At 37.7% G+C, this 20,580-nt stretch overlaps 5 protein-coding genes and 1 long non-coding RNA gene across 7 annotated transcripts in view; 3 read left to right on the top strand and 3 right to left on the bottom strand.

Moving 5' to 3' along the window:
* The window catches only part of LOC6580303, a 41,665-nt gene extending 39,912 nt beyond the window's left edge, over nucleotides 1–1,753 (top strand). For both annotated transcript variants that reach the window (XM_044010562.1, XM_015164165.3), the window contains exon 3: nucleotides 315–1,753. In XM_044010562.1, coding sequence (XP_043866497.1) covers nucleotides 315–541 — 227 coding nt within the window. In that variant the 3' untranslated portion in view covers nucleotides 542–1,753. The remainder of the gene's footprint in view (nucleotides 1–314) is intronic.
* Nucleotides 1,754–5,183: 3,430 nt separating this feature from the next.
* On the bottom strand, nucleotides 5,184–5,722 carry LOC116804114. Its single transcript, XM_032730208.2, has 2 exons — nucleotides 5,612–5,722; nucleotides 5,184–5,541 (listed from the first exon to the last, which is right to left on the bottom strand). Exons 1-2 carry the CDS (start codon nucleotides 5,691–5,693, stop codon nucleotides 5,249–5,251), a joined length of 375 nt encoding a protein of 124 aa, XP_032586099.1. The 5' UTR covers nucleotides 5,694–5,722; the 3' UTR covers nucleotides 5,184–5,248.
* A 1,298-nt stretch (nucleotides 5,723–7,020) lies between these two features.
* On the bottom strand, nucleotides 7,021–7,598 carry LOC26528619. Its single transcript, XM_044010715.1, has 2 exons — nucleotides 7,499–7,598; nucleotides 7,021–7,425 (listed from the first exon to the last, which is right to left on the bottom strand). Exons 1-2 carry the CDS (start codon nucleotides 7,578–7,580, stop codon nucleotides 7,127–7,129), a joined length of 381 nt encoding a protein of 126 aa, XP_043866650.1. The 5' UTR covers nucleotides 7,581–7,598; the 3' UTR covers nucleotides 7,021–7,126.
* A 1,115-nt stretch (nucleotides 7,599–8,713) lies between these two features.
* Nucleotides 8,714–9,294, bottom strand: LOC26527552. Its single transcript, XM_015164163.3, has 2 exons — nucleotides 9,190–9,294; nucleotides 8,714–9,110 (listed from the first exon to the last, which is right to left on the bottom strand). The coding sequence occupies exons 1-2, from the start codon at nucleotides 9,269–9,271 to the stop codon at nucleotides 8,800–8,802; spliced, it is 393 nt and encodes a 130-aa protein (XP_015019649.1). The 5' UTR covers nucleotides 9,272–9,294; the 3' UTR covers nucleotides 8,714–8,799.
* A 103-nt stretch (nucleotides 9,295–9,397) lies between these two features.
* Nucleotides 9,398–11,165, top strand: LOC122757726. The gene is made up of 3 exons (XR_006357845.1): nucleotides 9,398–9,498; nucleotides 10,136–10,215; nucleotides 10,285–11,165. It is a non-coding gene; the product is annotated as an uncharacterized LOC122757726 (long non-coding RNA).
* Nucleotides 11,166–12,124: 959 nt separating this feature from the next.
* Nucleotides 12,125–12,954, top strand: LOC6580302. The gene has a single exon (XM_002006115.4). It carries the CDS (start codon nucleotides 12,271–12,273, stop codon nucleotides 12,889–12,891), a length of 621 nt encoding a protein of 206 aa, XP_002006151.1. The 5' UTR covers nucleotides 12,125–12,270; the 3' UTR covers nucleotides 12,892–12,954.
* The last annotated feature ends 7,626 nt before the right edge of the window (nucleotides 12,955–20,580 follow it).

Raw genomic sequence — 20,580 nt, 5'->3', positions numbered from 1 at the left:
TGCTTAGCTATTAAAACTATAATAAATAGCCACTAGTTCATGTTTGGCGCCACCACATGAACAGCACTTAATTAAAACTAGCTGAAATTGTTTGAGTTTAGCGCAAAGTTTCAATTGGGGCAGAGCAGCAAATACTAATTTAGTACTTAGGGCGGTCAAGAGAAAGCACTCAGGGGCGGGGCAAAACTTTTCAATTAAGCGCTGGCCAAGTGGCCACTTGGCTGTCAGCACAAAAAGAACCAAAGAAATACAACTAACGTAAAATTTCGTCCCTGCTGTGATCTCTCTCTCTCTCTCTATCTCTCTCGCTCTAGAGCTGTGCCATGCTGCGCTGAAGATTCAGTCCACTTTCCGTGGCCATCTGGCACGCAAGCTGGTCAACAAGGATGTGCCGGAGGACGAGGACATACAGGAGATAACCAAGAAGGTGGCCGAGGAGCTGGACATTGATTTAACCGATCCGGAACTAAACAAGGCCGCCACCAAAATCCAAGCATCGTTCCGCGGCCACAAGATCCGCAGGGAAACCAATCCCGAATAAGCTGGCCAATGCGCAGACTTTTCAATTTGTTGGTGTCGGCTGACCACAGAGCAGTCTACAAATATTAAAGAAACATAAATTAAAAAAAAAAAAAAAAAAATTGATTAAACAAACAGAAAACAAGAAACAAAAATTGGTAAAATGTAACTGTGCAAAGTGTTTGATGAAGCCTGCACTCTTGTAAACTTCTTAGAAAATATGTTAATTAATTAATTAATAATATGAATAATTCATTATTTTATAAGCAATAATTAAATTGATTGAAAGTTTTGAGTTCTTCAATTCTACAACTAAATGAAATCTGTCAGAGAATCAATCGATTTATTCTATAAGCTAGTTGGATTTGTTGTGTGGAATGATTTGCTAGAGATCAATTAGTATATATATAACTATATATATATATGTATCTCTATATGAATTCCATTCGTAAATGATGTGTAAAGCCGACCCGAGCCAATTATTAGCTTATAACTGAAGCCTATAATGGAAACTTCCTTGTTTAGTAATTTCTATCATTAAATAAATATTTCAAAAATTAAAAAATGCATAGCTTTTTGCCTACAGAAAACAAGAGATTTATAATTTGCCAACTAAATCATTTAAAATAATTTCATATTGTAGAGTATTATTTAAACTCTGCTTAAGTAAATCCAAATAAACAAAAACCAAAGGCAAATCAGTTTTTAAAAATTAATTTGCAAAGCATGTTAAAAAAAAAATACAAAAAAAATTATGAAAAAAATGGCACGATGTTCCAAAATTTATTGTAGGGCAAAACAATGAAGACAAACCCAAGGAAAATGCTGAAACATTTTTGAAATTTAAACGGTTTGTCTGGCCAAAGCCAAAACCAAAACCAAAAACCAAATGCAGTGTATTGTTGTACCTACATAAGGATAAACTAAAAAAAAAAAAATCAAGTAAAAAAAAAAAATTAAAGTAATATAAAAAAAATATAAACATAATTTGTAACTGACACTCGATGTTAATAAATTGAAACAAGCCCGCAAGGCACATTAGGGGTACTCTAGCGACAGCAGCTACGAAACGTCAACAAATTTTTTCAGCGAGCTACTAAAAAACTGATCAACAAGAACTCAAAACTAATCTGGTGGCACAATTTTTTGTTTTTCTACCAAGTGTACTACAAGTTTGTCTACTTGAAAACAAATATATATATTATCAAACAACAAATATTTATATATATACATACGTACGAGTATTATAGAGAATTGAAAGAAAAAAACCAAAAACCAAAATTAAAACAACATTTAAAACCAACTAAAAACTAATTCAAATGCTGGTGAAATTGCAGCAAAGAAAAATTGTTACAAAAAAAAAATAAATAAAAAATAAAAATAAATAAACAAAGACAAACTACAAATAAATGTTTAAAATTCAAATTAATTACTACTAAATAAATAAAGAAGAGCATTAAATTATATTAGAGATCAAAGTAAAAATTCTACTAAAAGTGCATAACACACAGCTACATTAAACCAAAGTAAATAGTTGTAAGAGACTAAAAATTATTGATGAGCATAAATCCAGAAGGCATATACATATATACATCCAAACAATTAAAAACAGCAAATGGAAAACATACAACAAAATGTCCCAACTAAATTTTAATTGAGTAATAAAAATAAATAAAACTTCAGAAAATGCAACAAAAATTGTGAACATTTTTTCATTCAACTGAAGGAAGATCTATTTCTCTCTTTCTTTGCCTCTCTCTCACAGTCCACAAGCAATTGCACTTTACTGCTTGATTGAGCATTATATATTTAGTTCACTGTAACAGAGCTACTTGTCAGACATCTCGGATTTTCTCAGGCAACGTTTGAAAGTGATTTGTCCTCCTGCTGCTGCTGCTACTGCTACTGATGTTGCTGCTGGAGCTGCTGCTGCTGCTCCTCCTCCTGCTGCAGCTGCTGCTGCTCAAGGTCTTCTTGCTGCAGTTGACATTTGCTTTTGATGCATCTACTCCGGCTAAGGCTTGTGGTTTATAAATAAGAAAATTAACAAATCAGTTTGGAAATGTTCTCTCAGCTCAGCTCAGCTCAGCTCGTTGAGTGCTATAAATATGCAAAAGTTGCTCGTTGATTTCAGCTGGAATGGGGCGAGAGCGGCCATCATCAGCGTTGGTAATTTTATTGATGGCACAAAAGACACAGCTCGACGCTGCCAAGTGGATTGCAGCACTGCCAGCAGCAGCAGCAGGAGTAACAGGAGTAACAACAGCAGCAGCAACAACAGCAGCCAGCTGAAAGTTGTGCAGGTAGCGAGTGCAGGCTGGACAAGGATAGACAAACAAGCTGCGAGGCGAACTTCACGGACACTGTTGCCACGAGGTCCTTTTACAACAATAAAGCACGTCGGCTGCTGCTGCTGCTGCTGCTGCTTCCACTCATGCTGCTGATGATGATGATGATGATGATGCTGATGCTGATGGAAGGTAAAGTATGAGACAGCATAATGAGTATGACAGCTTGACCCACAAAAAAAGAGAGAAAGCGGTGAGCAGCTGTGAGCACACAAAATGCAGGCAAGTCAAACACTTGAGACGTCAAAGTTAAAGTGCTTTAAGAAAGTGCCATTTGACAAACAAATGAAAATTGTTCTCATATTATATTTATATATATATTTTTTTTATATATTTAAGTTGCGTTCACTTGGGCAACAAAATGTGCATATCCACGACAACAGCAACAATGAAGTTTACAAAATGCACAAATCCGCGGGGAGCGCATCAAAATTGGACGAGTGCCACATGACGTAGGTGTGACTGCCAAATTGAACTTGCCACAGTCGACAGTCAACAGTGGCGTCGGCGAGGGGGGGAGGGGGCCCAGGGGCAGGTACAATTTACATGCCATTGCAATTGCATGTCAATTTGAGCTCCCAGCACTCCTCTTTATGCACCAGAGGACAGACAAAAGCGTTTGGTATTCAGTAAACCTGTTCTCTTTTTACTTCTCTTTGTTTTTTTTTTTTACTGACTTTTTCACGGCTCACAAATATTTCAACGGTAAATTTATGCGCTTCCGTCTCCACGCGAAAAGACAAAAAAAAAAAAAAAAAGGGGGAGAGAAAAACGAATTGCAAGCTATCTGGCTGTGTATATGGCTTGCTCGTGTGCAGCATGGCGTATGCGCAATTTATGAGGCCCTAAAAACAAAGCGTTGTATAAGTGCTCGGGGCATAAACAAAAGCCGGCAACTAAGTGAGCAATGTGTCTGTCTACCCAGCAGCGATCACAACTAGCAAACACATTGACTCGAAATGGCAAAATGGTAAAAGGAAAGTAATTGGAGTCGTTAAAAGTACATCAAATGATTGTGTTTACAATTGAATTAGTTATAGGAATTTTTCGATGATGATTACATTTGAGTATAGTTGAAAATAGGGTAAAGGATTGTTGAACAGCAAATTGAAATCAAATTATTATTATCTAGTTTGAGTTTGAGAGGTGGAGAGAAGCTCTAATATTAGGAACTTAACAGATACATCAAGAGCAGAAATATATCTAATAAGTTTATTACAATTACAATTTCACCTCGATTTCCTATTCAGCATTACGTTTTATTAGACATTAGAGTTAATAAAAAATGAAAAAAAAAAAAAAAAACTTAGAGCTCCGCACTGGCTTTTGGGGCTTTTCGGCTAATTGAATATATTTTTGTTTTCTTTTCAACACTTTAAAAGCTATTTAAGCTTTGGAATGGATGTGTGTGGCATTGCATACAGTCATTTATCGTTCCCTCTCTCTCCCTCTCTCTCTCTCTCTCTCTCTCTCTCTCTCTCTCTCTCTCTAGAAGCTGCACTCAACATTTATCGCACATTTGCAGTGGCAGCAAATGCAGCACACGTCAACTTTCAATTTCTAAAAAAAACCCTTTAAGTGGAATGGGGACAGAGCGGAAGGCGAATGAAATCCGTGCCAAAGAAGCAACAGCATCCAATCAAAAGGGCCGCATGCTGGCTGCTGCTTTTCACACCTTTTGTGTGGATAGCAACCGCAAAATATGCCAGCAGAGCACACACACACACACACATAAGAGTATATTCGTTTAACTGTAACCGTTGCACTTAAGCGCATTAAAATGCCAACTGCAACTGCCATGAGAAATGGCTAAACTGCAGTCCCCAAAATCAGTTTCCACTGCCACAGTCAGAGATATGGAAACTAGCCGAATTCGCTAAAGTGTTGGCGGATCTTAGCTAAAAGCATTTTGGAGAACACGCTCAAGTGTAATGCAGTGCAATTCGAACGCTCGCTGCAATTGCCATTCGACTTCATTTGTTTTAGCCCCTCCATGGTCGACAGCTGTCCTTTAGCTGTCTTTCTGGCCATTCCGCCTGTCGCACTTCCTCTCGCAAACAATTTGCCTCCTGCTACGCGCACCAGTTTGTTCATTACGCTGCCTGCCTGCCTGACTGTCCGCCTCGTCTGACAACTGTGCCCGGAGCTAAATTATATAAGCATGGGAATATCTTTTCCAGTTCAGTTTTATCTATACTCTATACAAAATATATACTTTTCATTAGTGTCCAAGCAATTGTTTTTATCCCCAAGCAGAAATCAATTTTATTTTCCTGCCTTTGCAGACTCTGTGAGCAAAACTGAATAAGTCACGAATTATAGAAAATATTTATTTGTTTGCTATTTTTTGTATCAGTTAGTTTATTACAACCATACTTTGATCAACCATGGACCTTAAAACGTGGTACTATTTTTACACATTTGTTGGTCGCCACGTCTAGCTTATGCATATAAGGGCAACGTTTTTCGATCACAATTTGTGGTTTATTCACACGATGGTTACAGCCCTTTGCCGGACATTTCACACATTCCAATTGTTCCTGCTGCCACACGTGACCATCAGCGCAGTTAGGTTTTATAAGGATAGTGGGTTGCAAGTTACCTATTCTGCCCAGGCTCGGATACGGGTAAGGCTCTACGCATTTGTTAATAACGGGGTCGTAACCCCAAGTATCTATTTCACGATCAACGATTAGCGAAATGAACACAAAGTTTTGCTATGGACAACAACAATTTCTACTCACAATAACACTTTACTTTGTTTGGTGACGCCAGACTAAGAGGCAGCAGAAGCAACCAAGGGATGACTTGAAGTAGATGGCGCATTTTGTACTAGTCAATCAAGCCAAGCAAAGTTGAATATAAATATAATAAAGAAAACCAATTCCTTACAGCTATGGAAATTTAGCCATTTCTTATGCATATTTACGCCAAGCGTAAAGTAATTCATGCGTATTGATTTATATTGTCATTGCATTGAAAAAAAAAAAAACAAGTAAAAAGGCTCCAGTCGAGACTGCTCGACTAGGAGATACCCTGAACCTTCCAAGCTGATATTCTACTCATTCTGCACTTCTTTTATGCACACATACATACACATGCATCCATGCGTACTTATAAGCACGCGCTCTGCTATCTGCGCAGTAAGCAGCGACTGCGCAGCGAGAATTGAATGAGAATTTACTTGTTGAATAATTTCTCTTGTGGTAAGACTATCTTTATGAAACTTTCAGAGTGTGATTATATAATTAAAATGTGTGTACATTCCAAAGCACAAGTCTCTAGTACTTTTTTACAAATTGGTGGCGAAGGGGGGGTCGTATCCAAAATCTATAAATTACAAAATTTTCGTAATCATCATATGTGTAAACACAGTAAATCTGAAGTATCATGGGTTAAATGTGTTCAAAATAGGCTGAAAAAAACAAAATTAATTTTTCGATTACTCTTGATGAAAAAGTTATCGACCGAGTTATAGAAATAATATGATAAACTTGTACTGCGTATGGTACACACGAGTATGCATACCAAATTTCAGCTCTGTAGCTCTTTACATACATACTTCTCTAGTTACATACTTCTCACAAAACCATTATACCCCGATTTCCCATTTTCAATGTCCGTCCGTCCGTATGTATGAACGCGTCGATTTCAGAAGATATAAGAGCTAGAAACTTCAAATAATTTTTTTAGATGTCCATATATACAGCGCATATACAGCGATATTAAGTTCATCACCCAAAATCGATAACTCATCCCGTTATTTTTTATCGATAAAAAACCTTATCGAAAACCAGTTCTAAAATTATATCTCCTACACATTTAACGCTAGAGTCTCAAAATATTTAATTTATACTTATAAGCATTTTATACAATTTCTGTTTTTGTTCAAATTTACCCCCCACCCCTACATTCTATATTGTGCTTTGGCAAATACATGCATATCCATGCTATAATCATAATCTGAACGTTTCATGAAGATTGTAGGTCCAGAAGAAAAGTTATTAAACAATTAAGTTCTCATAGCAAGCGCACACTGCAGCCCATGCGTGTTTAGCCGTGGGTGCTTGTGTGCGTGTAGTTGAGTGTGTATGTGTGTGTGCGCGTGTGTCTTGTGTAAGCAGGAAGACGCTAAAAATGATTGAAATAGCTATTGCTCGAAAGGTGCAGCATATCTCGTAGTCGAGCAGTCTCGACTAGAGACTTATTTTTCAGTTAGTTTATTGATATTCTACGTCTGAAAAACAGCCATACCTTGATCAAACTTTATAGGTAATAACAGGTGGTACTAAGTTTACACATTTTTTGGTCGCCAAATTCAGATACTGCATATTAGGACAATGTTTTTCGAGGAGAAGTTGTGGTTTAGGCGTACTTTGGTTACAGCCCGTTGCCGGACATCTCACACATGTCATTAGTTCCTGCTGCCAGACGTGACCCTCAGCACAGTTAGGTTTTATAAGGATACTGGCTAGCAAGTCATTTGGTCTATATGTGGTGTGAACAGCCCCATAAGGCGGTACACACTTGTTAATAACGGAGTCGTAACCCCAATTATCTGTTTCACGATCAACGATTAACGAAATGATGTTATTTGTGTTTTGCTATGGACAACAACAATTTCTACTCACGATAGCATTTTGATCTACGTGGTAACGCCTGACTAAGAAGCAGCAGAAACAACCAAGGGATGACTTGAAGTAGTTGACGCATTTTGTACTAGTCAATCAAGCCAAGCTGTAAGCAACGTTAAATATACAATCCAATTCGTTACAGCTATGGATAATTATTTAGCCATTTCTTATGCATATTTACGACAAGTGTAAAGTAATTCATGCGTATTGATTTATATTTTCTTGCATTAGAAATAAAAATCAAAACAAATTTATAAATGTATTTGTATATCAATGAATATGTATTCTTTTTATTTTGAATATTGTTCCGTGATTTTATTTTTTATTAAATATTTAATCGAATAATTATTTGTAAATAAATTTAAATTTAAATTTTATATTTATTGACACAATTTTAAATATTTCAATATTTTCATATTTACATATTTTTATTATTAATTTTTTAATATTTTTATATAATATATTTGTAATATATGTATCTTATAATATACATAATGAAGTATAAATATTTATCATTTTATTAATCAACCAATTAAAATATTTAATTATATTTTCATTATATTTAAAAAAAAAAAAAAAAAAAAAAAAAAAAACTGTTTTCCTTTTATTAACCAAGCTGAACGCTTTTGAATTTGGCAGCACTCTACTATAATATACTAAACAAACTGAAAGGTTTCAACGTCCCTGAAATAAGTGAGAGTATTTACTTTTCATTAGTGTGCCCCTGTTATTACTTCCCACGAATAGTGTTTTATTCCCCAAGTAGAAATCAATTTTCTTTGTCAGCCTTTCCAGACTCTTTGAATAGAACTGAAAAAGTCTTTTTTTCAGTTAGTTTATTGATATTCCACGTCGGAATAACAACCGTACTTTGATCAACTTTTAATTAGGGTTGTCGAAAATATATATATATATATATATATGTTGTTTTTTTTTGGCCAAATATCAAATATATTAGCGATTTTTTTATATATTTGAACTGGCTACTCTTGTGATAAGTGAACCAAGCGCAAAAGTAAAAAAATGAATATGGTGAAAACGATTTATTCGGAATTTAAAAATGGAACAGCCAAATGTAATTTGTGCCTTAAATTAATGAAAAAAAGCGATCTTTATTATTTTAATAAAAACATACTTATTCTTATTATTCTTGTTTTTTGGGACGAATCATAAATTTCTTGTGGGAAAAAAATTTAAGAAATAATCGAAAAATATTGATATATCGATTTTTTAAAAGTTGCATATCAAATATCATATTGATATTTTTTCAAAACTTAAAATATCATCGATGCTATATTTTAAAAACGATTGACAAACTTCTTTATAGTAATTGTAGGAGGTGGTACTATTTTTATACACTTGTTGGTCAGCAAGTCCAGATAATGCAGGATAGGGCATTGCTTTTGGGGTTTAGGCAGTGTGTCCATCACACGATGGTTGCAGCCCTTCTTCGGGCATGGCAAAACGCATGACATTACTGCCTTCTGCCAGACGAAACCATCAGCACATTGAGCTTTTACTAGGATCGTGGGCTGCAAGTCACCCAATTTGCTTACGATAGCCTTGAACTTTTCGCATTTCTTGGTAGCAGTGTTGCGATAGTAAGGATCTGTTACACGATCAACGATTAACGTAATGATGGTATTGGTATGTGTGGCTATGAAAAAAAAACAACAATTACTACTCACGATAGCATTTGGTGAAGTTATTTGGTGACACCAGAGCGAGCAGCAGAAGCAACCAATGGATGACTTGAAGTAGATGACGCATTTTCAATTAGTATCAAGCCAAGTGGTAAACAGCGTTAAATATACAATCCAATTCGTTACAGCTATGGATACTCATTTAGCCATTTCCTATGCATATTTACGACAAACGTAAATGCTGCCCTTTCTATCCACACGGATACTGGTTGGAATAACAAGCTGGACAACCTCAAAGTTTTAATGAGTCCAATTTAGTTCAAGTCAATGATACGCCCACCAACGACTACACAGGTAACCACCAACCACCCAGCCAGCACCGCCCACTTTTATAAATTTTCGAGACCACACAGCCTCGGGTCAATGGGCAAATATTCAGCAGCTGTCTGTAATTAGCGCTTCACAATTTATTATTTAACTCACCCATGGCGCAAATATTCAGATAATAATAATAATAAAACTAATATGCATCAACTGAAACCGTTGCGCCAAATGTCTGCGATGGCCATTAGCAATTGATTGCGTATACGTGATGTTGTACGATTTTATTGCTGCATGTTTGACAGCAACAGGAAGTTTGTGTGCGCTTGTGCTTGTGTTTGTGTTTGTGTTGCTCGCATATATTTTGTTGTTTATTAATATTTATCTTTGAAGCCAACACAAAACAACAATATGGTTATAGATAGAGCAGAGAGATGGGGCAGAGACAGTGAATCGATGCCCAAAATCGATAGCAACGCAATTTTGACAAATTCATGCAGGGCCTGGGCAATAAACGAACATATTTTCATATCACACATTTATATAATGTATATATATTTATTTTATAAGCGAACATATAACTGTACAAAAAAAAAAGATTTACTTTTTATACATATTCGTCAAATTCCACTGAAATATCCTTTTTTTTGTTATTTGGCTTTTTTTGCAGGCCAAGAGACAAACATTATTTATGCTGTCAGTAATCACAGCTTCGGTCAGCAATGCTCTCGTTCCATTTTGAAAAAATATGTATGGAGTACTGAGCTCAAAAATTGAAAACATTCTCTTTTATTATTGGAGACTTTTGACTACTTTTAGGGCATGACACTACAAGCCATGTGGGTCCTAAAAACGCACCATTTATATTTATTGGAGTTGACCGGCAAGTCGACGGCATATTGAACGCTTGAGGGTCGCTGACAAAGGATTAACCGTAAGGACAAGGCCATCGAATGCGGCGAGCTGACAAGTTGGCAACATTCATACCGTAAGATGGCTGACAGGGCTGACAAGGACATGCTTTGGTAAATTATATGAAAAGAAGAAAACTCGTTGGCATTCGGCTGGCTTCACAAAATGCCATTTAATTTTTCATGTTGTCCATTCCATTTTGTGGCCCTTCGCTCACAGCGTTGATGCTTGTTTTTCCTCAGTGTTCCTGTTTTTTGTCTTTAAATGTTATAAATGAGAGTTGTGCTCTGCTGCTTTGTTGTGTGGCTTAACCCAGAAATTAGTTGTCATTCTGCTAATAGTCCACTCGCACCTTTTTCATACAGTTATATAAATGTGTTTTTTGTGTTTATTACTTTTTATTATCATTGTCATCGTGTGGTGGAGTGTGACCACTGCGTGATTATACGCCCAAATAATATTTAATACATTTCCTGGCCATGCTGTTCCACTGCTTGCCATTGGGGCATTTACACTGGCTGGCCGGGATCATTAAAATAATGACCAACGCCAGCTGATGCAGCTTCATATTTTAGCTTAGTTCTTAGCTGGTTCAGTCCGAAACATGAGATGTTCACCAAAATAACGTTAGCTTTGCCACAGTTCAAATATAGAAATATATCGATTGGTCAGGGCTTGGTAACATTTCATTTAACGACGAGCTTCCGACACACAAAATACCATGATATCTAACTGCAAACTGCAGTCTAGCATGACAAACTGATTTGGGCATAAAAATGTGTTTAAATAGCAAATCCAACATTTCGCAACAAATATTTACACACCAAATACTAGTCGTTAATGAAAAATAAATGTATACCCTGCGTATACGCAATATTATGAGGAAATGTCTATAAAAACACATGTATTAATTATTCAACGCATAAACAAAAGATAAATGAATATGGCACGTATGTTCTAATATATATACGTATTTATTTTTTATTCAATAAATATTTTATTTTCAGGTAGATTGAGATATTTGATTTATGCATTTATGAATGTCGAAAGTATTTTGTTGAATGAATTATTATACTAATACTAATGAATTTGAAAATATATTAGTATTAACAAATTAACAAAAAAAAAAAAAAAAGAAAAATAATATAATATATATAAAAAAAAAAAAAAAACAATAATATTAATTAAAGCTTTTACCACACAAAATACAAAATAGTTACGTTATGTTTATAATATATGTGTACGTCTGTATATGTACAGATATATTTATATTTATAAAAGAAATGAAAATAAAATATTTTTAAATTAATAAAAATCAATTTAAAGGGTATGCAATTATTCACTAACTTTGACATTTAACTCCTTGTCCAAAAGTCGCATTTGCGAATGTTCGATCCGGCTACATATAATTATATATTACGTGATTATAAATATTTAATTTGTAGCTCTCTGTGGGCAAGTCCTACAAATAGTAGCTAAATTTATAATGCATACTATTTAGTGTTAACAAATCAGCGCTAGATAATGCAGAATAGCTAACATTTATTTAAAGTATATGCATATTTTTATAGCTGACCTTAGCATTTGATTTATTACTGTAGCTTTGATTGAACTTTGGCATTCTGGCAAAGCAAAAATAGATTTATTTACTACTATAGAAATAGATTTATTTACTACTATAAACTAAGTTTGAGTAGAGCTTGGGATCTACTCGTCTGCTATTTAGTTGTCATAAAAGGGAATTTTTCACCATTTTAAACACACAAAGTATGTGTGTAGTCGGCCTTTCGCTTCTATAAACCTTTATTAAACAAATGAAAAGTAAAAAATAAATAAATAACAAATTCTTTTCAATTTCGTGTTTGATTTTTAAGCTGACATCAAGTCTTAGGGATGCCAGAGGTGCAGGAACGTCGGAAATACAGACGAACTCTGATGTGTCTGCTGCGATGCTTCTTGTCAGTTGCGTACCTATGGCTAATGCTCCAGGCGGCGGCCGTGGTGCCGCTAGTTAGGGAGAAGCACAAGTGGTTCCTCTGGTTGCGGTATCTAAATTTTTTAGTAACCTACTCTTCGCTGCTGACGTTCGATGTGCGCACACAGGGCTATGTGATCTTCGTGATACTCATGATGCTGTTCCGGATCTATCAGTGTTCGCGCTGCAACTTCTGCAATCCGAGCGACGAGGTGCAGGGAGAGCGGGTGCCAATGAATAAGCGCATGTTCGTGTACTTCGGGCCCTACCTGCTGATGTTTATCACCTGCTGGCTGGCTAGCATGTACAGCTTGGTTTGCAGCCTTATCCAATTGACGCGCAATGTGGACGACATACAGCCGGATAATATATGCAAGATAATCATGACCATCCTCTTTAAGCTGTTGATCATGGCCAATGCAATTACACGCTGCATACGCGCCACTGTCTTGCTCCAGATATTCTTTGACGAGCCCGGGGAGGAGCTGCACAACACCCACAATCTGGGCGAGCATTTTAGTCTGTTCTTTCTAAACTAATTTTAAACTAAGCTACTTTTCGGTCTGTATTTTATGTAAATTAAATCCGTTTGATATTTTTAATTCTGTTACCATTTTTCTATTTTTTTTTTTTTTACCAACAAAGCTTTTTTCACTTGGCCCTTTCAGCTGTGCCGGACATGCCAGGGACAGCAGCAGCGGTTTTTTGAAGCGCTCGTTTGCTGAAAGCCAAATCAGCTGCAGCTTGTTAACGCGATTATAACACACATTTTGTAATAGCCTTGTCGGTCTGCCGAGTTATTAAAATCTAAGCCCTTCATATGAGTATGCTAATATACGTAAAACAGTTAACAGGCATAAGCTGCAAATGAATATAGTTTTTTTTTTTTTTTTTTTTTTTTTTTTTTTTAATTTGAATCCGTACAATGCAATTATAGTAACTTAACGCCACAGAAAATAATATAAAGAGCCTAACCTTCTGATATGCACAGGAGGACTTATATAATATAGTATTTAAATACAAATTAATTGAAGGTTTCATAATTCTGTCAGCTTATATAGCGATTTTTATTCTGAGAAAAAAATCTTAGGAAGCTTCATTCTAGGATTTTTGCTCAAGTAATAACTGCATATATATCTACAGTACTTCTTTTAATATAGAATATATTCCTAATTGTACTTGGAATGCATTTGAGTAACTGAATTTTTGCTATGCTCTTTCATAGGATTTTTTAAAAAAGTTTAAAAAAGACTGATATGACGTAGTCCATTTTAATTTGATATCAAAAAGAATAAACAGAGTTAAAAATAAAAAGAAAATTAAATAAAGGACTATAGCTTGAATCATATGATTGTAGATAATAGTCAACAATGTCCTCAATTATCGTTAAAAAGCGCTATACAGTGTCTGCTTCTCATATATAGAATATACATATGTATGTATGTAGAAAATATTCCCTTATTTTATCTATTTCTCGTACATTATACTCAGCATTGGCGCAATCAAGACAATTACTAATCTGATGCCACACGGAATGCCAGCCACACTCAATACCAATATAAACTACACTCCATAAAATTATACCAAATATTCGATAGGGGCTCGTTTCCAGTACATTTTCTCACTTGATTGGCTGTTTGTATTAGAAATAGTAGCATAAATTTATATCTTGACGATCTTTAAAGGCATATAATCATAAATTGTTAGCTTGAGCACCGTCAAATGGTCATGAATAACAGTTAGACCATGGGGCCAATTGCCGATTGCCAATTACATTTACATAATTTGCGTGCTCCGAGCGCGTCAAGCAATCATCATGAAAGACAAAGGCAAAGAGGAAAGCAAAAAGAGTTGGCCAACTGCAAAGAGCAAAGCTACAAGAATATTGCGGAAACTGTGGAGCTTCATCAGCGCGTGGCGCGTGGCGTTGAAGGGCCGTGTCACTGCATATGACAGCCTTGATTGAGATGCCATCAATGACAGCGACAGCAGCAGCAGCAGCAGCAGCAGCGACACTGACCTGACTCCTGCCAACAAATGGCCGCTGACCAGAGCAATCAGCTGTGTCGCAAATGGCGCAAATGGAGCAAATGGCTGTCGGAATGTGATGGCAATGGGCTTAGACAGTCGGCTGTGTGTGGGCAAGGTTAAAGCATGGCTAACGAAGCGCTCTGGCATTTGTTATTACTACAGTAAATACTATTGTGCAGCTACGAGAACCGAGAGCTCAAATGAGACTGCTGGCTGTAATAGGCTTACAGATTGTTGAATAAATCCGAAATAGCCGCACACCAAACTACGTACGGTACGTCCATGTAAGCTGCCGGCTCTGTGTGCTAAGAAAACAATCTGTATAATGCCAGGCCATGCATTTATCATCAGGCCAAACAAATTGGCAGACTTTACACATTTGCCCACTCAATCAGCTGGGCAGGTGAACAGGTGAGCAGGTGCTGGTAAAGCGACTGACAAACATGTCTTATCAACATTTATGGCAACTTTCACTCTCTCTCTCTCTCTGTCTCCCTCTCTCTCTCACTCAGGTAGACACAGCGACAGGCGCTTAGATTGAGATGTATTAAACTTAGCCAAGTTTTGAACGGCAAGAGTCATTGAAGCGCAAAATAGAGGGAATAATCTTGGCACAGTTTAAAAGCGAACTTGGCTCACTTGGCTCACTGTGGCTGCCACGCCATGCATAATAAACAACTGCAGTTGCGCTCTTGTGGGCGTGGCTGTTGATGCTGTGCAGCGATAAATTTAATAGCAGCAGCGAGCAGCACGACAAGCGGCAGGATTCGAGCTGTAGCTGGTAGCTCGTTAAGGACCTGCCTTGTCCTTGTGCGCCTAAAAGCATGCATAACGTTATTATAAGCGACCTTTCCGTTGTGCATATGTGTGTGAGTGTGAGTGTGTAGTTATTCGCATACGGGCGGCCACTCGAAACAGTTGGGTCAGCCACTCAGCAGCGCTGCTCTGCCTTTGCCCACTCACTGCCCTTAATGACTGCCCAAGCAGCCGTATTGAATTATTGAGCTCTCATCAATACACGAACGGCGGACAGTGGACAGTGGACAGTGGACAGACAGCAGTAGCTGCCGCTGTAGCTGTAGCTGTAGCTGTAGCTGTAGCAGGCTCATCATCGGCCTTATTAACAACCATGATTTGGTTGAGCCGAGACCCAGCTGGGAATCTACGTTGATCTGCAGCATACATAACATTGTATATGGCTGCTCATATATTTAAGTGAGACCTACAAAAAAGGTGCAATCACTGTACAGGGTGCTTCATGCTGGCAACAATCACGTTAAGTGCTCGCCCATTTAACCAAACACCCTGTACTCAATCGACGGAGGCTCGCTCTGCCCCACGCAGCTCGAATTGTTGCAGCATTTTTAAATAATTTATATTTCAAATAATTTGAATGGCAACGGGCAATGAGAAAAGAAAGAAATATATAAAGAGAAGGAGAGGGAGAGTCAAATCTATATGGCCCATGTCAACTGATTTTGGGTTCACATTATATTTTCCCGATATGAACTTTATTTCATTTCCTCTTCTTTTCGCATTTTCTCTCAATTTATCACTATCTAGGCATCGCGTGCAATGAGGCGCGCTTTTAGGGTCCTCCATTTCCCCTGTGCATTAACCATGAATTGGCTATAAATACTTATTTTTGTATTGCCCCTCTGGCTATGAGCCATTCATGGGGCTAAGCGCGTAATCAATGTCATAATTGCAAATGCTTTGATTGCGTAGACAGTTGCATTTGCTACTTATTGGAAGTTTGAGACGTTAATTACGCGCAGAGCACGCTAATGAGACATGCGCACCTGGCGCACCTGCCGCTGCCCCAGGGAAGCAGAAAAAAGAACTTAATTAGTGAACGGTCAGTACATAGCAATCGATGAGGTTTAGTATAATGAGGCCAAAGTGTGCGGCTATAGGTTAATGCATACCAAACGCGGTTCATTAGAGCAACGTCGAGCCAACTAGTTAATTCTGGAGTGCCAAGCAGCCAGTGCTGGAAATTCTATATTTAAGAGTAAAAATAAATACAAGAAATTTATAGCTTCTGGTCTTTATTTTCAAACTCTTAAATATAGAATTTCCAGCACCTAATCTATATGATTTATATATTTTGTGCGGAGGATGATGGCCTATGTCTTAAAGTCTATGCATATATTCTTCTTAAAAGGCCAATCGAGTGGACACACCCCTAATATATAGGTATTGGAATAATGGTATAACATTTTGAGCTCCCTAAAGAGTTTTCTGTTTTGCATCCAACAATATTTCTAATTGTTGAAGGTTTTTCTTAAATGAAACACGGTATATGTAGGCGCAACACAAAAAGTTTATTTAACACAATATTCAGTAACAAGTACACTTCTTCACGTACCGCGACAATTTGAACTTAACTAACCGAGCCGACACACTGACATTGATCTTACACAATGAACTTACTGAATGAACTTTGGCTCGACTTACAGCACGCTTATATACCTACTTCTACTGCATATCGAATGTTCTGGATGTCTCCTTATGCTTCTATGTTTGCGTCTATTTCATAATCCAGAACATTCGGTTTCTTATTCTAGAGACAAATGTGCGATCAGCCGACGACTGTGTTTACCGTTAGCTCAAATGCTCACTTGATGATGAGTTTTTCGAGATCAATCCTCAACACCCTCCCTAAAACTCAACATCTCTATAACAAATTTGTCCCTTATTCTTCATTCCCAATTTCTCTCTTAGATACAAAAATCTGGGCTTTGGCAAAGCTTTAGTAAAAATGTCAGCGATCTGCTCTTCACTCTTTACATACCTTACATCTATCTCATCTTTCTCAAATAAATCGCGTACAAAATGATATTTAACATCTATATGTTTGCTTCGTTGATGAAATTCAGGATTTTTGATTAGCTTAATCGCACTTATATTATCTATAAACAAGATGTAGTTACTTAAATTAATGTTACAATCAAAAACAATTTCTTTAGCCATATCATTTCCTTACTTGCTAGAGCTGCACTTACATATTCGGCTTCTGTTGTTGATAAAGCTACACATTGTTGTTTTTTACTTTGCCACGTGGCGCAGCTTCTTGCCGCTCTCCACCTCCTTCATCATCTCGGACCAGTCGGGCCGTCTGCGTGGTCGTGACTTGAGCTTCTCGAACGTTTGCTTTTGCGTTTCGCTGAGCACCCGCTTCTCGCCGGGCGCCAATGGCGGTGGGGGCGGTGGTGGAGCCTTTGGCACCAACGAGGGCAGCGGCGGTGGAGCTGGAACGTTACCTACGCCTATCCTCTGGGGCTCCAAAAATTCTTCATAAGTAGAATACCAATCTCGACGCCTTGACATGTGATCAGAAGCTCCTGAGTCGATCACCCACACGTCATCTTCTCTGCCGTCCCTGCTCGCAATCAATCCTTTCCTCGATGATTCACCCGATTCTCCTTGATTATTTTCCGCTTGACTTCCTGCATTTCTCCTTTGGTGACAGGTGTTGCTCTTGTGGCCTTTCTTCTTGCATATATAACACCTGTAGCAGTCCTTCTTCAGATGTCCCATCACGCCGCAGTTATAGCACTTCATAATTTTCTTCTTATTTTCATGTTCTCTTTTATTTTTTCCGTTGCCGGCGACTAACGCTGTTGACTCTTCAGGTACCACTTCTTGTTCTTTTGACCGCATTTCTTCTGTCATTAAACGAGTCGTCAAATTGTTCAATGTTCTTTTGCTGTCTTCGACCGAATCCCACGCACTATGAAAATAGTTAAACTTTTGAGGCAAAGATGACAGGATTCGCGACATTAACATTGTTTCAGGCACAGCACTTCCAAGATTTTTCATCTTGCTCCACAAAACTTCCAACTTTGAAATATTGTAGTCCACACTCTCACTTTCAATCCATTTGAAATCAAAAAACTGTTTCTGAATAGCCGATAAATTTTCTTCTGATTTCATATCATACACTGAGTTCAATTTTATCCACATTTCTCTTGCTGTTTTGCAGCTTACAATCAATTCCATCGGTCTTCTCTCGATAGAATGAATAATTATTTTCCTTGCAGTCTTATCAGCTTTCAAGAACCTTTTCGAGTCTCTCTCGTATGTTGCAGACTCCTGTGTCGGACACGTCAAACTACCTTCACAAACGGCAAGAACATCGTCGTCTTCTTCCAATAGCGTACGAATCATAAAACACCACAAATGCCAATTGTCTTTGTCGCGTAATCGTTCAATTCTCATATTTAATGGCTCCATTTTCATTGTCTTTATTTAGTTACAAATTTGCCACTAATTCACTTTTGTACTTGCACTCGATTTCACACTACATTACACGTTTAGCACTGTCTGGGCCCATAACCTGTTGAAGGTTTTTCTTAAATGAAACACGGTATATGTAGGCGCAACACAAAAAGTTTATTTAACACAATATTCAGTAACAAGTACACTTCTTCACGTACCGCGACGATTTGAACTTAGCTAACCGAGCCGACACACTGACATTGATCTTACACAATGAACTTACTGAATGAACTTTGGCTCGACTTACAGCACGCTTATATACCTACTTCTACTGCATATCGAATGTTCTGGATGTCTCCTTATGCTTCTATGTTTGCGTCTATTTCATAATCCAGAACATTCGGTTTCTTATTCTAGAGACAAATGTGCGATCAGCCGACGACTGTGTTTACCGTTAGCTCAAATGCTCACTTGATGATGAGTTTTTCGAGATCAATCCTCAACACTAATGATAATAATAACTCGGATTTATAATAATAAAATCGGACTAAAGTATTTTTTACATAATAATTATTTAATGTGAATAAAAATTGAAATAAATAATATATAATATATTTAAATATAATATATATAAAATAAATATATGCAAAGTGCTCAGCTCAACATTCAAGTTAAACTTAACTTTGAACTTTGCTCATCTAGGATCTACGTCGCCCATTTGCTGTCGCATCTTGAGTCGCAGCTCCCTAGCCATTTCATCTGTCACAGAGAAGACAGACGCACACGTTCCTTACATAATTGGCACAAAGGCTGTCAGAAATTCTTCAGCAATCGGAGCGGGCTTCTCATATGCTAATGCCGTTGCCATATCCTGCAGCGAGTCGGCACTGGCAATAACATCAATTGCTAGCTGCTGAATTTGTTGCTGCCATTGCCTCAAGATAGGTGCAAATCGGAGAGGCATTTGTGAACGCACAACAGCAAAAAAAAAAAAGGTCGCATGTCGCAGAGGCGCTGCCAATATGCTAAATACGCACGCCAGCCAGATAGATGCCAGCTAGTGCCAAGGCGAATTTATAGAAGATGGAGGGAGGCACTTAGCAATTGCCAGCGATTTGCGGCTTGCGCCAGCTTGAATGGCCTGGCATGGATCAGATATTGTCAATCAGCATGGGCGTAAAAGCCCCAGGGCTCAAGTTAGGAAATTAATTTAGTTTATGCTAATTAGCCGGCTGGTGTACAGCGCATTAATTATGACCAAGCATATGGTGCGTATACGTAACGAAAATGAAATTCAAATCAGTAGGAAATTTGCATAGCAGGCAACGAGGTTAGCGCCCAAAGCAACAGCAACAGGAACAGTAAGAGGAGCAGCAAGCAGGCCAAACACATTATCAATCACTAATCGATGAAATCGATAAGGTGAGCTAACAGTAAACGAGCGGGCGACCAAGCGAGCGAGTGAGTGAGCGTTTCGCGAGCTAACCACCCACAATTAGAGATGACAGCGTGCAGCCGAGTGGAATTGTCGGACGACAGAGTTAGTCCCAGCACAAAGTGCAACAAATGCAAATGACTTAAATAACTTATGCACATGTTGATGCTGGCAAAAACAACATTGATAAGTTAGGATGACTTTATTTGCGCCTATTGTGTATGTGTGTGCTTGTGTGTGTGTGTGTGCTCATCTCCAGTCCAGTTTCTTTCATCATCCAATGGGCCGTCGCCTCATGCATTGTTAACAGCTAATCGAATTTACAGCTGATTAAATCGGGTTTAGTCGTCAGTGGACTGCGCTTTTGTTCGACAGTTTTTAAGGGCACTGCAGTTTCAGGGGTGGCTGTTTTGGGCCGCACACTTCAATCATTTTTGTTTCATGATTTATTCATTCAGACACTTGAACGCCTGTGCTCATTTTTTTTTCCCCCGCTGCTGCTGATGCTGCTGCAGATTTAATGGCATTTTATCTACAG

This window comes from Drosophila mojavensis, unplaced genomic scaffold (assembly GCF_018153725.1).
Source record: "Drosophila mojavensis isolate 15081-1352.22 unplaced genomic scaffold, ASM1815372v1 contig_80, whole genome shotgun sequence".
Taxonomy (NCBI): Eukaryota; Metazoa; Arthropoda; class Insecta; order Diptera; family Drosophilidae; genus Drosophila; species Drosophila mojavensis.
Note: the sequence above shows the minus strand (reverse complement) of the source record. Positions and strands in the feature narration are given on the sequence as shown.

Bases quoted from the DNA above. Each gene is read 5' to 3' on its own strand.
- LOC6580302 (XM_002006115.4), top strand. From the start codon at position 12,271: ATGCCAGAGGTGCAGGAACGTCGGAAATACAGACGAACTCTGATGTGT.
- LOC26527552 (XM_015164163.3), bottom strand. From the start codon at position 9,271: ATGCGTCATCTACTTCAAGTCATCCATTGGTTGCTTCTGCTGCTCGCT. The intron at 9,111-9,189 runs GTGAGTAGTAAT...ATCGTGTAACAG, and splicing joins TAACTTCACCAAATGCTATC to ATCCTTACTATCGCAACACT.
- LOC116804114 (XM_032730208.2), bottom strand. From the start codon at position 5,693: ATGCGCCATCTACTTCAAGTCATCCCTTGGTTGCTTCTGCTGCCTCTT. The intron at 5,542-5,611 runs GTGAGTAGAAAT...ATCGTGAAATAG, and splicing joins AAACAAAGTAAAGTGTTATT to ATACTTGGGGTTACGACCCC.
- LOC26528619 (XM_044010715.1), bottom strand. From the start codon at position 7,580: ATGCGTCAACTACTTCAAGTCATCCCTTGGTTGTTTCTGCTGCTTCTT. The intron at 7,426-7,498 runs GTGAGTAGAAAT...ATCGTGAAACAG, and splicing joins ACGTAGATCAAAATGCTATC to ATAATTGGGGTTACGACTCC.